Here is a 17,244-nt window from a genome sequence, read left to right as displayed (position 1 = left end):
TTGTGGCCCTTGCCTTTATTGCAGGGCAACTCTGATTTAGATTAGTCTTGAAGCTTTTTTGAAGGAACATCGTCCAAAAGTTTGCACAAATACAGTTGACCATAAACATCAATCATCAACAAAATAGAAAACTAAAGAAATTAGTACAATATTTGTATCCCCAAAAACACGCAAAGCATGCATATGATAAGTGAAGATGAGATATTTGAGTGCCGCAAATGCATTCAGTGTTCATGCCTGAATGTTTGCATGGAGATATGTATTCACGTGTATGATTCAATCGCTTTGATGGTCGATCGGCGCTTTACAGTATAAAGTTGTTCTGCGGAGAGAGATTGTAGAGTAAGTTAAAGAATACAAAAGTCGGGGTCTGTTTTTTTGCGAGTGTGCCTGAACAACTTCTATAGAATAAAGTGCCCACGTGCAAGTTGCTGTTTGTGGTTCAGGCGGTGTGTGTGTGTGTGTGTGTGAGCAGTGATTACACTATAGATGCTATGAGCTTGTCCTCAGTGCACAGACGTAGTGCGATTCATCATCTCAGTCAGAGTCCACGTCTTTTTACAGCTCGCTATCCTTCACTGAATACAAACAGACAAGAAACACCAATGACAAAGTCTTGACAAAAAAATATTGTATTTCATATGATTTGTGTGCAATATTCAAAATCTTATATGTGAGGAACAGATTAAGATTTAAAGGAGTAGATCACTTTTAAAAAAAAATTCTGCTGATAATTTACTCACCCCCATGTCACCCAAGATGTCCATGTCTTTCTTTCTTCAGTCGAAAAGAAATTAAGGTTTTTGATGAAAACATTCCAGCATTTTTCTCCATATAATGCACTTTACTGGTAACTAAACGCTTCAAGGTCCAAAAGACAGTTTCAGTGCAAATACATTTTTTTCAAAATGAACGAATCTTTTTTCGTGTCATTTGGTTCATTCAACAAACAAAATGAATGAATTGACTCGGAAAAAGATTCGTTCATTTTGATAAACGAGTTCGAACAGGAGAGTCACGAATGCGCATCACAGAACAGAGCAGGGTGACCATTTGAGCTTAGAAAACTAAAACTTTGCGATTTAAAAAAAAATAATCGATCATTTAGCTTGATAAGACCCTTATTCATCGTCTAGAATCGTTTAAAACCCTTTAAACAGTTTGCAGTTTGCACTGAAACTGTCTTTTGGACCTTGAACCGTTTGGTTCCCATTGAAGTCCATTATACGGAGAAAAATCCTGGAATGTTTTCATCAAAAACCTTAATTTCTTTTCGACTGAAGAAAGAAAGACATGGACATCTTGGATGACATGGGGGTGAGTAAATTATCAGCATTTTTTTTTAAAGTGAACTACTCCTTTAAGCAGTGTTATTTCAGTATAGCAGGGCTATGTATTTTGAATTCGCTTTTATTTTTATATTTCCAGTTTTAATTTTAATTTTAGTTCTGTCATCATGACAACTCTCAGAGGTTTTGGCAAAGCCATGGATATGACAATGTTTATGTGTTTGAAATTGCTGCTGTACAAAATGAAATGGCATACGTGAATCGTCTGTAGCAGATCTATACAGGTGGAGCTGGGGAAGATGGAGGGTTTCTGAACGTGTGCTGCAACTACTACAGAAAATGCTGACCAAATATCTGAAGATTGATCAGCAAGCTCATTGGCTACTCATACAGCAGGAACCAATCAGCTGTGTCCTATAGAGCAGGGGTGGCTGGGGTGCCCAAACTTTTTCCTACGAAGGGCCAAAATATCAAACTTGATTGTGGGCCGTGGGCCAAAAGTAAATTTTGCATCATAAATCAAACGGTATTACATTAAAGTTGCTATGGGTTTATTTATTTTATAATATTTAAAATAAATATAAAACAACTTCAATCTGATTAACTAATGCAGTTTATTTGTAAAGTTTTGCATTTTAAAGAAATCCTCTCTCCCCGGACGGTATGGCGGGCCAAATCAAAGGATACCACGGGCCAACTTTGGCCCGCGGGCCCTAGTTTGGGCATCTCTGCTATAGAGCATGCCTTAAGTGTGGCAACATGTTGATTGACTGAAAACCAGAAAATTTTCCTTAGCAAGTTGATTTATGGGCTATTCCAATGCAACAGTACAAACCTGTCACCGCAACCATCTTGCTAACGGAGCTGGCAGGTGATGTGGGCCAAGAAAACACAGCTCGGCATGATGGGACATGTTCAACACAGCCATGTGCAGCACACATTCTCTACTAATGCAAATGTCTTTTATGTATCCTAAAGCATGAAGTATGTGCTGACAAGTCAACTGTGGTTCAACTACACTCACTCACCCTTCTTGGGAGGAATGTCATTGATGGAATCCACCACGTGGATGATGCCCACAGCAGAAGCTTCGCCCTTGATGTTGCTGGCGTGACACTCGTAGGAGCCATCCTCATTCTTGGTAAGAGGAGATATCTGCAACACATGGCCATCAGTCGTAGTTTTCACCCAATCTGTTCTGGATGTTTAGATAAGTGAAAAGAATTCCAAACAAATGTAACTTAAGATGAGCCTCTGCTTTCGGAGCAGCGCTGCCAATAAATGGTGTAACGGTTTTGTGTTGCGCAATAAACATCATGTAGTTATACGTGGAAAGATAAGCTAAGAGTTTATATTTAGTTAAAAAAAAACACACTTACTAGCACCCAGCCAGTAACCTCGTGTTTTTCCGGGCCTCCACGGGTCTGGACGGCCAGGTTGTCTTTGTCTCCTGGGAGCGGCACATACTTTCCTTTGCTGTCAGATACCTATGAGAATCACAACAGCCATAAAGAGTTACTTATACACTATGTGGGTTAATGCAGAACAAATTTCACCATAGAAATCGCTAAGCACATGATTTTGCAGCAAATTACAGCTTGTTCGTTCTGTGGTTAGGCATGATCAAGTTTCACCAGACTCTACAAGAAGAAATGTTTCATTTGTACAGATAAGCAATGCTTTTTTTTTCTAAACCATAACCACATGTGGAACCAGACACAATAAATCTTAAACTAGAGTAGGGCTATGTATTGAAGTTTTATATGCTGTCATGACAAACATGATCTGAAATCAGGATAGTTCACCCAAAAATGAAAATTTTGTCAATTTTGTTATTTATTCACCCTCAAGTTTTTTCAAAGCTGTGTGAATTTCTTTCGTCCGCTGAACACAAAAGAGGATATTTTGAAGATTTTTTTGGGGTGAACTATCCTTTTAATCTCAGGCCCGTTTAGGTTTGCAAAATGCTTAACATGTGGTAAATGGTGAATTGAACTGTTATTCTGAGACATGGCTTAGAGGAGTAGTTCACTTTTGAAAAAACTTTTGCTGATAATTTACTCACATCAAAATAAACAAATCTTTTTCCTAGTCAATTCGTTCATTTCATTTGTTGAATGAACCAAATGACTCAGAAAAAGATTTGTTCATTTTGATGAACGAGTTCGAACAGGAGAGTCACAAACGCGCATCACAGAACAGAGCAAGGCGAGCATTTGAGCTTATAAAACTTTTTTTTTTTTTAAATGAGTGATCGTTTCGCTTGATAAGAGCCTAATTCATTGTCTGGAATCATTTAAAGCCCTTTGAACAGTTTGCAGTTTGTACTGAACCTGTCTTTTGGACCTTGAACCGTTTGGTTCCCATTGAAGTCCATCATATGGAGAAAAATCCTGGAATGTTTTCATTAAAAACCTTAATTTCTTTTCTGCTGAAGAAAGTAAGACATGGACATCTTGGATGACATGGGGGTGATTAAATTATCAGCAAATGTTTAAAAAAAAAAAAGTGAACTACTCCTTTAAGTTAGGTCTAAAACACTGTAAAATGCTTCCATTTTGAATTTTCTAATTAAATAAATGTTTTTCATTGGACACAATATTATCTGCCTATCAATTTCTGTGGAAAAAATATGAGCTGAATTCTTTATAATAATATTTTATATTAGTAGTAATATTAGTGTTGTTATTATTATTAATAATATAATATATTGTTAATTAATATTATTGTTGCTGTTGTAAAATAAACTAAAGAAATGCAAATGTGTCTTATTTTTCAAAATCCTCTCACTCTTTCTCTTTTCTGTCCACCAGACTTAGTTTTTAATCGCTTAAACTTTGTAATCTCCTTCCTTGATCTTGTTTTTGAGTGAGTGTGGGTCTCCAATGCTCCATCGCTGTAATTAAAATATCCCTGGGCCTCTCAATCTGAGGCAAGGGTGAAATTCTTTAGCCAGGACATAATCTAGTTTCCACTTTTTATGAAGCATGACTAACCTGATCATCAGAAACCCCATAAGCAAATACAGCCCACATTATTCTTGTTGAAATAACTTTTATTTTTTTTAACTAATTTATGGATGGGAAATATGATAGAGTAAACAATTCTTTTGAAATACTAATATTTCCCAGGGTTTCAGGTTTCCTGCATCTGAGAGGAGTTAATTATGAGCTTTTTTGCTTTTTCCTGGGAAATCACCTTGCTAATTTTTTGCATCCGGTTATCCGCTGTGGCTTTTCATATAAGTGACTCTAGAGCCAGTACAAAGGAGAATCCCGTCTCATGGAATTCTTTGATTCTATTTTAAGGAGAAATCCCTTCTAGAATGGAAAAATGGCTGATGACATGCTTGATAAAGTGCTTCCTGCCCTGTTACTATTGTTTCTGTGCTGTGTTATTCATAGAGGTGGACATCGCACACACAAACACATCCTTCCTCTTTTCCATATGAGACTTGGGCATGTGCTATAGGATCTAATACATGAAAAAAAGAACAGCTCTCATATGTTACTTACAAAAGTAGAACGATTCACTGCCTTTTTTTAATTGATTTTCTACCTTTCTCCAGGTGAGCACTGGTGTTGGTATCCCAGTGGCTTCACAGCTTAGGAAGACCTGTGAACCAGTCACGTTCCAGACCTCGCCAGGAGCTGTCACTATAACCGGTCCTGCATTGGACAATGAATGACACGAATTGATTTAGAAGTTGCATTCAAGTTGGATTTAATCATCATGCCACACTAAGGTTATCAGCATGTCTAGAAGAGTGAGGAATTCTGGGACAGAGTTTGCACAATACAGTGATGGAGAGATTGTAATATAGACAATGACCTTGTTGCCCTAACATTCATTCCGATGTTGTTTCCATTAAAGTGGCATGAACCGGAATTTGTGTTATCTTCTCCCTATTTTGATGTAGGCCTATACTGTAGTGTCCAAAAGTGATGTCTGGAGGGAATATTTTTTTTTTATGGCCCTACAATTTCGATTAAACAATAGAAATAAAATATATATAAAGTTAGACATTGTGAGATAAAAAGTTGCAACTTGAACTTTTTTTTTATTCCGTAGCGGAAACAAGCTTCCATTCCGTCTAGTGTCTGATTATAAAAATAAGTTTAACTCCAATCAGTATTTCTTGTCCATAAGTATATTTACGCTCTTATTCCTTAATTTCAGAGTCATAATACAATAACACTAAAATATGCAAATTCCTCAAGTATGAAATAATGCGATATTTAGACTACTGTTACCTAACGTGAGATAATGTCTTGTGTCCATTGCATTCTCATCCATGGTACGCAAACAACAACAGCAACAACAACAAAAATTGCAATTTGTTTAGCCTATATTTAGCCACATTAATTAAAACATGTCCCACTGTGTAAAAACAGAAGTTAGACAAAGGTTCTCAGTTTCATTGAATCATTTGAATTCATTTGAATCAATGACAGTTGGTTAAAAACAGGGAAAAACAGATCTAACCTTAGATTTCATATAATTGTATGGTAATTTTTTTTGAAAATATACTGCTTTTATAAGTAAAAAAAAGAACAAATCATCTTATAATGTACAGTGACTAGTCATAAACTGACATTCTCCGAATTCCACGTGACACTTGACGGGTTTTCCTTTGAATAATTATATTTCTTCTTGGTTGTTTTGATCAGATATGTACAGGGTTTTTTATGTTGTTAAATGAATGATAATTACATTACTTTATCCATCCCTTCTATCCATCCCACATTACTTTATCCACCCCTTCTTTATTCCCGTTGAACTTCTATCATATTGTCAACTTATGGGTCTATTAGCAGAAGCCTCAGAGAAAGCTTTTCCATATCCTCTGGCTCTTAATCCCATGCAGAATGCGGTTATAAGGAATTATATGCAGGTTCACTGATTCAAGCAGTCTGACTTTGCTTTAAAGCAACAGTCTGTCTGTGTGTTTTGCTAAACGAGACATTGCTATTTGATCAGGGCTGATCTCCCTTTTCACGACTGAAAATCCACCCGTGGGGCTGGAATTTCAGACATGTCTGTTCAGGGACAGCAGAATGTTACCACCCTGTGTGAAAACAATGGCCTCTGGCCTGTTCCGTTGTTGCCTTAATACATACTGTCAATGTATATGTGATTATACTGAATTTATTTGTCCCGGGGAGAAAGAACAGGACATTGGTATTCCAGCCAGGTCAGTGTGTTAGTGATCCCGGGAGAAAAGAAACCTAAACACTAAGCACATGACAGCTGAATCATGTGAGCGATTCGATCATAGGGCACTAACAAGGCAAAAATTAATCTAAAGTAGCAAAGTTGTTGACGCAGCTGTGCAGAAAGGCCATTTTATTTCTCAGCACAAACAATCTGATTATTGTATATCAGGTCTCACAGTTAAGATCTACACTGGATTAAATTAAAAACTGAACTTTAAACGGCTGCGGGTCGTTACTTCAAAACACTAAATGTTATTACATAAACAGTGAGCATTTATAATTTTCATTAGGCACATGATGTTTTTTGCTTCTGTTTGGGGCCCAAGAGACATGATTAATCAAATAATGATGAATTAACCAACATCACTGACTGTATACAAAATTTGTCAACAGTTTACAGTGGCCCCGAAACATTTTCGGACGCTTAAATCACACCCATGGAAATGTCTGAATTCCATTGCATTCACATATGATGCATTACATCCATTGCATGGAATAACTTTGTGTTAACATGTAAAGACTGTATCAAAACTGAGCAGAATCTGAAATTGGAATTGTGACTTTTGTCCTCCATTATCAAGGTGAGTTGTCATGTGCTTGGTAAATATTATAAATTACTTTTACAGTTTATAAACTAAAAATGCATATGATAACATTTACATTTGCTGTTTCCTAATGATTTGTTTCACTATTGAGCTAAAAACATATAGGCTTCCAATTAAAAGGCTCCATTGTGACAACAATGAAAAACATTAATTTTTTCCCCTTGGCAATATGAAAGTATTCAAGAGTTATTTATAGACATTTATATAGCCTATACTGTAAATATAGGCTACATACACTCTAAAAAAATGCTGGGTTGTCAACCCAAATTTGGGTCAAATATGGACAAACCCAAATGTTGGGTTAAAAATGTAATTAAAAAATTAAAGTTGAAGTTGGGTTACAATTTTAAATAAAATGTATAACTCAATATTTGGGTTTGTCCATATTTGACCCAAATTTGGGTTGAAACAACCCAGGATTTTTTTTTAGAGTGTAGCTACAGTATATTCACCAGAATTCCATAGCTCATGATAAACTTTCATGGCATTTCAATCCACATCATGCACTTTTAGTGATAAACAATATTTAATGTAAACATTTTAATTATTAATTCAATTTATTAAAGTGTTGACTGATGTTAAAGAATCTCACCTTGAGCGCATTTGCCCTTGTTCTGAATCTTAATCTCGTTTTGTTTCTCCTTCACCGCTTTCACACTCGCTTCTTTGAGCGCACAGCCGCTGTTATAGTTGACGCCATCAGTGCCGCACACGGGATAGTTGCTCTTGCACACACACACCCCTGATTTGATCTTCTTGTCTTTGTCGCTCTTAACACACTCGAGTCCCGACGCGCAGCGCTTGGCCGAGGGTCCGCGTCCTCCGCACGGCTCTCCCGCTCCAGACGCGCAGATCTCGCAGCAGCCGCACGCGTCCAACAGCGCCCCTGACGAGCAGCCCTCGGCCGGCAGCGGAGCGCACTGACTCGGGTCGCAGGTGCCGCAGCTGCGGGGCAGCCGGTCCGCTGAAGACACCGCGAACAGTGGTAATAGCAGAAAGCAGAGCATGGTGAGATGTGGAGGGTCTCAAGCTGGTTCAAAGTCTAATGCTTCTCTCTGCTTGGGATGGAGGTACTAAAACCCGCCCATGCAGGGACATGAACTTACAATAACACAAGTAAACATACCCTCCTTTTTTGGCAATGATTTTGGAAGCTCGTTTATATCGTGGTTCTATTGTTATTGGTATTATTGTGGAATGGATACAGTGATTCAGTGGAATGGATTGGGTTTTCTGATGGATTTAGCTAGATGAGAAGTTTTTGGTAATTGCTAGGGTATTTTGGGTAGTTGCTATAGGGTGTCAAAGGATCCCACTTTCAAGTATGTGACAGATATATTTTAATTAATAAATAAACATTTATATCATGTAAAAATAATACTAAGCGTGATATTCTAAAGATAACATACTAAAATATTACAACAAAAAAGTGGTTCAAATTTGGTTAAAATGTACTCCAATCCAAGTCAGATTAGTTATATCAACATGAAGAGAAACGTTAAATTCCGATTTATTTATAGAAATATTTTTTTTTTTATTTGATATTTTTATTGAGAAAGAAGAAAATCATTGAATTGATTTTAAAATATTTTCAATTAGAACACAGTTAAAAATTTAACAATGTTATTTTGCTTTATTTTTTCAGGTTGGCCTATGCCTTGAGGATACTTTCAAAAATATTTAAAAAACTGTTACCGACCCTGTTACACTGTTTTCTAATATTTTTTTTCTGAAAAGCCAAACTGAAAAACTGCCTTTTAATATTGTAGTGACAGTGTACGTGACTCATGTCACTTCCTCAATCAATGATTTGTTTCTGCCAGGCCAACACTAATAACAAAATGGAGGACTATTCCTTTTTTTCACAAATAATTTTTATTTTTTAATATCATCTTAAAATTGTTTTCTTATTGGAGTCTCTTTCCAAATGCATTTGTTCATAAACATGTCCTGTCTTCATACTGAGATTCCTGGCTGAAAGGCAGATTTTTTTTTTTTTTTGTCATAGAGTATGAATCTACCGGTTTGCACACATCCACATGTTTGGTTCCACATTTTCAGAAGCTGATGCACTAATAATCTGCAATGTCCAGGATCCATCTATTTGATGTATTTTGCTACAAAGGCAGCTGCAATGTCTTTGTATGGAGTTTCTGAGTCCAACCGTGTTGGAGGGATCCGACAGACGCCCCGGAAGCGAGGGGATCTCATGAGCAGGTTATGAGCCAGTCCAACACAACTGGAGCCGAGCCAGTACAGAGACATGGACTATGAATCAGGAAAATAGAAAGAACAAAACAAAATGAACAAATCTTTTTCCAAGTCAATTTGTTCGTTTCGTTCATTGAACGAACCAAATGTGATGAACGAGTTCGAACAGGAGAGTCACAAACGTGCATCATAGAACAGAGCAAGGCGACCATTTGAGATTATAAAACATAAACTTTGTTATTTTTTTTTAAATGAGCAATCGTTTCGCTTGATAAGACCCTTATTCATCGTCTGGAATCGTTTAAAGCCCTTTGAACAGTTTGCACTGAAAGTGTCTTCTGGACCTTGAACCGTCTGGTTCCCAGTTTTATATGGAGAATTTATATGGAGCATTATATGGAGAAAAATTCTGGAATGTTTTCATCAAAAACCTTAATTTCTTTTCGACTGAAGAAAGAAAGACATGGATATCTTGGATGACATGGGGGTGAGTAAATTATCAGCAAAAGTTTTTTCAAAAGTGAACTACTCCTTTAAGTAAGAAAGGCCTGGAGACACAACACAAATACGTCTACAGAGAGATAAGCAGGAGACATCCATTTGTACATCTGCTGGAGATACTGTATCGGAGCAAAGTTGGGCTACACAAACACAACCCTTCATATGCCCCTTCTTTCACAAGATCAAAAGTGTCAGAACATATCTGTCTATGTACAGAAGACATCATGTTCCACTGTTTCTTCTCTTTTGGAAAAACATCATTCCCAGGCTGAGAATATGCCGGGATACTTACTGACGGGACTGTGGCGGCTATGGGAATCATCACCAGAGATATTCCTCTGATGAAGTGTGTCACATACTTCTGGAACTTTGAAGCCTCTAGTTGTCTCAGGGCAAAAATCTAGAAAACCATATCAAGAAATGAAAGATAAGAAACAAGCAAAACATTACCTGTAAAATAATAAAACTTGCAAAGAACCAGTCATATTTCACCCCAAATTAAAATGAAAATAAATGAAAATGAGACAAATATATTCAAATTACACTTTGACAACACTTTACAATAAGATTTCATTTGTTAACATTAGTTAATTAAAGTAGTTAAAGGGATAGATCACCCTAAAATGAAAATTCTGTCATTAATTACTCCCACACCTGTAGACTTTCGTTCATCTTCGAAACTCAAATGAAGATATTTTTGATGAAATCTGAGAGATTTTTATCCCTCCATTGACAGTCCACACAACTACCACGTTGACGCTTCAAAAAACAAAAGGGATCGCAAAATCATAATTAATAAAAATCAAGCAGTTAAGTGTTGGTTTTGAGTTCCTTCAAGAAACAATGAGGTTTGTTCTCACACATCAAAGCACATACAGTTGAGCTGATCAATATTAATATGCGAATAAATTAATTATTTTGGACTGAACTGCTCAAATCATATGAATTTTTTACGATCTCTTTATGAACTTTTTGTAGCGTCAAAGTGGTAGATGTGTAGCTGTCTATGGAGGGACAGAAAACTCTTAGATTTTATCAAAAAGATCTTCATTTGTGTTCCGAAGATGAACGAAAGTCTTACGGGTTTGGGACGACATGAGTGTGAGTAAATGATGACAGAATGTTGTGTGAACTAAACCTTTAACATGATCTAACAATGAAAAATACTTCTAACACGTTTATTGATCTTGATAAATGGTCATATCCACATTTACTAATACATTTTTAAAATTCAAAGTTGTATTTGTTAACATTTGTTAATGTACTGAACGAACATGAGCAAATAAGATTTTTACTAATGTTAACAAAGGTTAACAAATAGTAAAATATATATATTTTTTAAAAAAATTAAAAAAAGTAAAATATATTGCTCATTGTTAGTTGATGTTAGCTAATGTTAACAAATGACATATTATTAAAGTGTGACCAATTATTTTACATTACATTAACAATTATGATACATTATTGGAATTTTTTTTTATGATTATATAACAATTAAGAAAAATAAATGCAAACAAATAAATACTATAACCCTGTGTGGCTTGACTGTGTATCTGTGTCAGTATTGCAAGGCTGATGTGTTCTTCTGTTTTGAGATCCTTACCGATTGAGAACACCTAGTCCCAGTGCGCCAGAGGAGATAAAAGCTCCACCTTCAAGATCGTCTGGCTCTCTGATCCTTGCTACCAGCAGTCATTTGTTTTGGTTTTGTTTCATGCTTGTTTTTATTTCAACACTACAACACTTTACGCCACGACCACTCATCCACACTTACATAACTGAGGTTGCTGACCAACCCATCCCGTTATTATTCAGGTATTGTTTGATTACTTTATGTTATAATAAACCTTGTTTAAATCAATTGCTGAGTCCTTTCCCAGTTTTTGTCATGGCCTTTTGAGCTCGGTCATGACAATACTGTATGCATGTATGTGTATATATATATAGATGTATATGGTATCAGACTTTTGAACCCTACTGTATGTGTATTTATATACATATACAAGTGCTGTGATGCACTTATATATAATGATCATCAGTAAAAATGTGATGATATATAATAACCTCTGTGATGAGCAAGTTGATGAGGCCAAGAGAAACGGGAATGATCCAGGTAGAGTCTGGGAGAGTGAGGTCTGGGAACCAAAGAGCGCCTCCTGTTGCTAAACCGGCTTCTGATGCTGATGAGTGTGTGCAGAAATACGCATGTTAGTTCATTAAAAGCCTCTCTTCAGGTGATTATGAGGAAGCTGGTTGCATTGCTAAATATATGCAACTAAAGAGCCCATCTGGAAAATGTAATAAACAATGGATGTGACTCACCCAGGGGAACATGTCCCATTCCCAGGCTGAGATTACGCAGGGCCAGAGACAGACACACCCACATGGGCAGCTGCACCCAGATCAGCAAACTGGCCTTGAATGGGTGGCAGTTATCTCGAACATAAAGCTCAGACACGATTCGCTTCAGATTCTTCTTAAAATGAAACCTGTAGATGCAATTGTTGTAATTAAGCCAAAGGTTGATTCAATTCTTTAAAGTTAGAGTGTAGCTGAGAAATGAAATATAATACTGATTTTATCAGGCCATGCTGGTGTGAGGGAGAGAATCTATATATATATATATATATAATATATATATATAAACAGCTTTAAAAAATGAATTAGATATTACAACTTGTTTTCATAATGAATATAGTTTAGAAATATTTCAAACTTTAAAATAAATATATTAAAATAAATATATACTTTAAAATAAATACTTTAAAATTTTTGACAATTGTTTTGTTCATTATATTAAAATCTCACAAAAACAAAATCCCAACAAAGCGAAAAACAAAAGACATGCATTTAATGTTATATTCTCTGAAAAAACGAATCTAAAATTTAGCAAGATAGCCAAAGATCGGTTTACACTGATTTCAAATTCTAGACACGAGGGGACCAAATACAGGCTAGGGGAACTAATATTAATGTTAAAAAACTTCAGAAAGTGACAATTTCATGTCAGGGGACCTTCAACCCAAGACAGAGGCTGTGTCCCAAATCACAAACTTCCCTATATAGTTATAGTAGACGAAAAAACAGTAAAGAAGTACGTCCGAATTCACAGTACTCTAAGAATAGGTAAAATGTCCCCGCGGATGACCAACTACTACTGGCGAGATTCTGAAGTGTGCAAACAAACGATGGTGACTTTACTATCCCATGAGGCCACAGGAGAGGATTTGTGAATGGCAGTGAAGCGGCGCAACTGACGTTGGTTGGTCATGACTATGACAACATTGCGAATGTAGTACGTCCCAATACATTCATACTATATATAATATACTTTCTTAACTTTTTCACAAAGTATGCAATTTTGGAGGGAGCCAAAGTAGACGAAGAAAAAATGATCTCCTACCTGCATGCTTTCTCTGACCAGCCCTTCTCTTTGGCTTTCACAGAGATCTCAAAGCGTAACTGGTGGGCTAACACAGATATCTCCTTCTGCAGAGCTTCGACCTAGCTGAGGCAAAAGGGCACATGGGTTACTTTTTTCCCCAGCCTGAACTCATTTTTAAGTATTTCCCTGGCCTATAAAATCTGTAATTCAAAAACCGAAATACAGCCTGGATGGACCAGTGTTTTGACTCATTTTTGACAACATTTTTTTGGATAGAGAGACACCCACATATATTCAATGGCTACAGATCAAACTCGATTTAAAAATGGCCTCATCTCTGCTTGTTCAGATATCAAGACTTTAGTTTAAAGAGACGGTCTGACATGCTACAGCTAAATGTTCTCACACTGGGACATCAGTAGGGAACGTAGAAAAAGGGGAGGAACATTATTTTGCTTCAATTCTCCTTCTTGGCAAGAGAAACATCCCACAGCTGGGAGAGTGGGAGAGAGAGAGAGAGAGAGAGAGAGAGAGAGAGAGAGAGAGAGAGAGAGAGAGAGAGAGAGAGAGAGAGAGATATTCTTAAAGCACATAATCTCCAGTGTTTTCTCTGCGATATCAGCTGACCTCCAAGATGTGCCTCCCACACTGTACTAAGTGCACATAAACAAAGAAATTCACTTTAAACTTAGTCATGTATATATTTATTGAAAGGAACTTATTGTGGGAAAAGAGCTTTTAGAAAGATTTTGAAATCTGCATTTGATGTACCAGTCACTCACATGGCAAAGCCCACTCAAAAAAGTTCAAAAAATCATTACAACCAAAACATGGAACAGACATCCATCGCTTGAAGCTTTTAGTAACAGTGACATGACGGCCAAGTATTGTAACCCATACATGTAGGGATGCACGATATATCGGCCAGCATATCGGTATCGGCCGATATATGTTCATTTTTAATGTTATCGTTATCGGCCTGGTAAGAAAATGTGGCCGATATATTAAAGCCGATAAATAATGTATTATTCCCTTCAGCTGAGACACTTGTGTAGAACCGTTTATGTTTTTGAATTTCTTGAAATATGATTGAAATCTCTTCAAAAAATGAAAATACGGTTCGGTACAACTGTCATATCGGCTATACAACACTATAATGAGAACATCATTATAATTGTGTGCTTGGGACATGGATTTAATTGTGAGACTTTTGTATTTGTAATCAGGCTCTTAAAATTAGATAAAAATTTGGATTTAAGTTTATCGGCCGATATATCGGTTATAAATATATATAAATATAAAGAATTATCGGTTATCGATATTGGCTAAAATTTTCATATCGGTGCACCCCTACTTACATGGAATTTGTCCTCTGGATTTAACCCATCCAAGTTAGTGCACACACAATTAGAGTAGTGAACACGAACACACACACACACACACACAGTGATTGGGCGTTATGTGCCTTGATGTCAAGGGCACCCCAGTCATTTCCTGCCAGTATTGAGAGTCAAACCTGCAACATTTGGGTTACCAGTCTGACTCTCTAACCATTGGGCCATTTTATTGTTCTACACAGTGTGAGGGGTCAGCAAAAAGGTGGAATAGAGGGTATGCACGTGAGGTCACCGTCGGCCGGAGTGTCTGCAGTTACTCACAGTGAGTGGCAAAAAGACTAAGCGGCTGTATTTGTTTTCAGCGTGAATGTCGCGAAAAACAAACACAACACATATAATGTGGGAAAGAGATTTGCGATTGACTGTACAACTAGAATTGACAAAAAAAATCGTAGGTGTATTTTTACAGACTGCTATAGAAAGAGCTATAGAAATGGATCAACTGGACTTTCGCAGTCAGCGAAAGGTGGATTTGCAGTTATCATTTTGTGTCAATATGCTGAATTTAGGTGTAAAACCATCCCCATATATTTTATATTGTTATATATATATATATTAACAACTCATCAATTCAATATTTATCATGGCATATTCTGCATCATTGGATGTTTTTTTAATAAACACTGATAAAAAAAATGTAAATAAATAATAAAGTTTTAAGGCTGGACGATATGATGATATATATAGGCTATATATAACACTGATGTAAGTGATCACCTGGATTTAGACCTACCTATATTGTATTATAAAGAGTTCACAGGCAAATTTGCTTTATGTTTAGGTTTATATTGCTTTTATTTCCCCGGTGTCGAAATGTTTTATTTTTATGTATCTAATAAATGCAAGTGGCTTCTTTTAAAAACATAAAAAAATCTTAGCGACCCCAAACATTTGAATGGTTGTGTATAGCTAAAAGAATTTAGGCAACCACAGATCCAGACAACAGCCTATTGCTGAAATGATCTAGCAGCACCTTTGCAATGATGATCGACTGATAGATTCCCAGGGGTAGAGTGATAGCGGTGCGCAGTGTCAGTGTAGTGCACACGATGCTGGCCCACCACGGCAGTCCCGTCATCTGTTGAGTGGACACGAGGAGCTGCTCCGCGAGGTATACGGGCGTGGAGTCTGCAATGCTCTCATACCAGCTCGACCGCTCTGTGGTTATAGTTCTTCTGGGCTGAAGGCCCATGGCCGGTGTGATGGAGGGATGGAAAGACCTGCTGCAGAGAGGCTGGATGGTTTGAGTTCTGCTGTCCAGGGAGGATGAACCATGAGAGATGCTTCTGATGTGAGGCCTCAGTGTTGCTAGGTTGCTTTGGCGACATATCCGTAGAGTCACAACGGTCACCGACCTGGTAAGCTTTGGCCACATCTTTATAGTTGAACCTCTGAAAAAAGGAGGAATCTCAGAAATGTCAGCACACAAAAGCAAAACAGTTTTGTTTCTAGTTAGGCAGACATTATGAAGTTATAAACAGATCCAACTATTCTATCACACCTCAACCACGTATCCTGACTTTTGTTTGTGCAAATGCCTAGTAATTGTTTGAAGTACAGCATAGCATAATGATAACAACATGCAATAATTCACTGCTCTTTGATTATAGATTAGTTGGCGTCCTTTTTTATTTATTGATATAGATCATAACCTGTTATGTTTCTTATACTTTAGCTCTCTCTTCATCTTGACACACAAACTATATGCCGGCCATATATTGCCGGCAGAGAATTCACGTTTTTATGTTCTTCATATTCTGCATTCAAATAATATTTTAATTAAACAGACCAATCATATTATAATAAAACTCAACCCAAGGAAATAACTGTGAAAAATACAAATTTAAAAATAGATTAAATGTGTGTGTGTATACTATACATATATAATGATTAATAATAAAATAAACATGCAATGATAACACCTTTAACCCGGTAAGACTGTTACAGTAGTAACCGGCTGCTGGTCAATTGGAAGAAACGTAACAAAATCCTCACCTTTGTTTGCAGTTACAAACTTTAGATAAGCATGTTGTTTTATCACATCCTTCGCGCGTTGAATATTTATTGAAAGATAGTTTACACAGTCATCCTTTATTTTCGGAATGTCAAATTGAGCAAGGCATGACAAGTCGCTTGAATATGACGTCACGCATTTCGCAAAACATTTGCGTTACTCAATCACTCACTTTTTTTAAACAAATGGTGAAGAATGTATCACAAGTATTAGAAAATAAAGAATAAATTCAATGCATTCTAAAAGCGTATTTATTTATTTTTCTATAATTCTGTACCCTTTTAAAATCCTCAAAATCACCACAGCGTCATCTGTCGACAGCCGCAGGTTCAACAGAGACAGTCGCGTGCATAAACAGTACAAGGCCAAGTTTATTCATCATATTTACTTATAGACTGTGAAAAATAGTGTTTACTTCGATAATTATTTTACTACAAAAGTTTAGTTATGTACAAATTATTTCCATTCCATTAGGAACAACTCACATTTGGTTATTTTGAGTGCTTGTCATATTGAGGTAAGTTGTTTTTTTGTTTATCTTGATAGCTCTGTTAGTTTTTGTGTGTGTCAGCGTTTCCATAAAAACAAAACATACTACAAGTGCTGTTATGATCATTAAATAATTC

General features: G+C 36.6%; 2 protein-coding genes across 2 annotated transcripts; both read right to left on the bottom strand.

Moving 5' to 3' along the window:
- Positions 1-390: 390 nt before the first annotated feature.
- igfbp7 (insulin-like growth factor binding protein 7) lies at positions 391-8,163 on the bottom strand. The gene is made up of 5 exons (XM_039649111.2): positions 7,703-8,163; positions 4,848-4,957; positions 2,669-2,776; positions 2,318-2,444; positions 391-578 (listed from the first exon to the last, which is right to left on the bottom strand). Exons 1-5 carry the CDS (start codon positions 8,115-8,117, stop codon positions 559-561), a joined length of 780 nt encoding a protein of 259 aa, XP_039505045.2. The 5' UTR covers positions 8,118-8,163; the 3' UTR covers positions 391-558.
- Positions 8,164-8,975: 812 nt separating this feature from the next.
- Positions 8,976-16,736, bottom strand: cox18 (cytochrome c oxidase assembly factor COX18). Its single transcript, XM_039649110.2, has 7 exons — positions 16,600-16,736; positions 15,578-15,995; positions 13,226-13,326; positions 12,145-12,311; positions 11,887-12,002; positions 10,115-10,222; positions 8,976-9,378 (listed from the first exon to the last, which is right to left on the bottom strand). The coding sequence occupies exons 2-7, from the start codon at positions 15,977-15,979 to the stop codon at positions 9,211-9,213; spliced, it is 1,062 nt and encodes a 353-aa protein (XP_039505044.1). The 5' UTR covers positions 15,980-15,995; positions 16,600-16,736; the 3' UTR covers positions 8,976-9,210.
- Between the last annotated feature and the right edge of the window lie 508 nt (positions 16,737-17,244).

The sequence above is a fragment of the Pimephales promelas genome, chromosome 9 (assembly GCF_988280905.1).
Source record: "Pimephales promelas chromosome 9, fPimPro1.hap1.1, whole genome shotgun sequence".
In the NCBI taxonomy this organism is placed as follows: Eukaryota; Metazoa; Chordata; class Actinopteri; order Cypriniformes; family Leuciscidae; genus Pimephales; species Pimephales promelas.
Note: the sequence above shows the minus strand (reverse complement) of the source record. Positions and strands in the feature narration are given on the sequence as shown.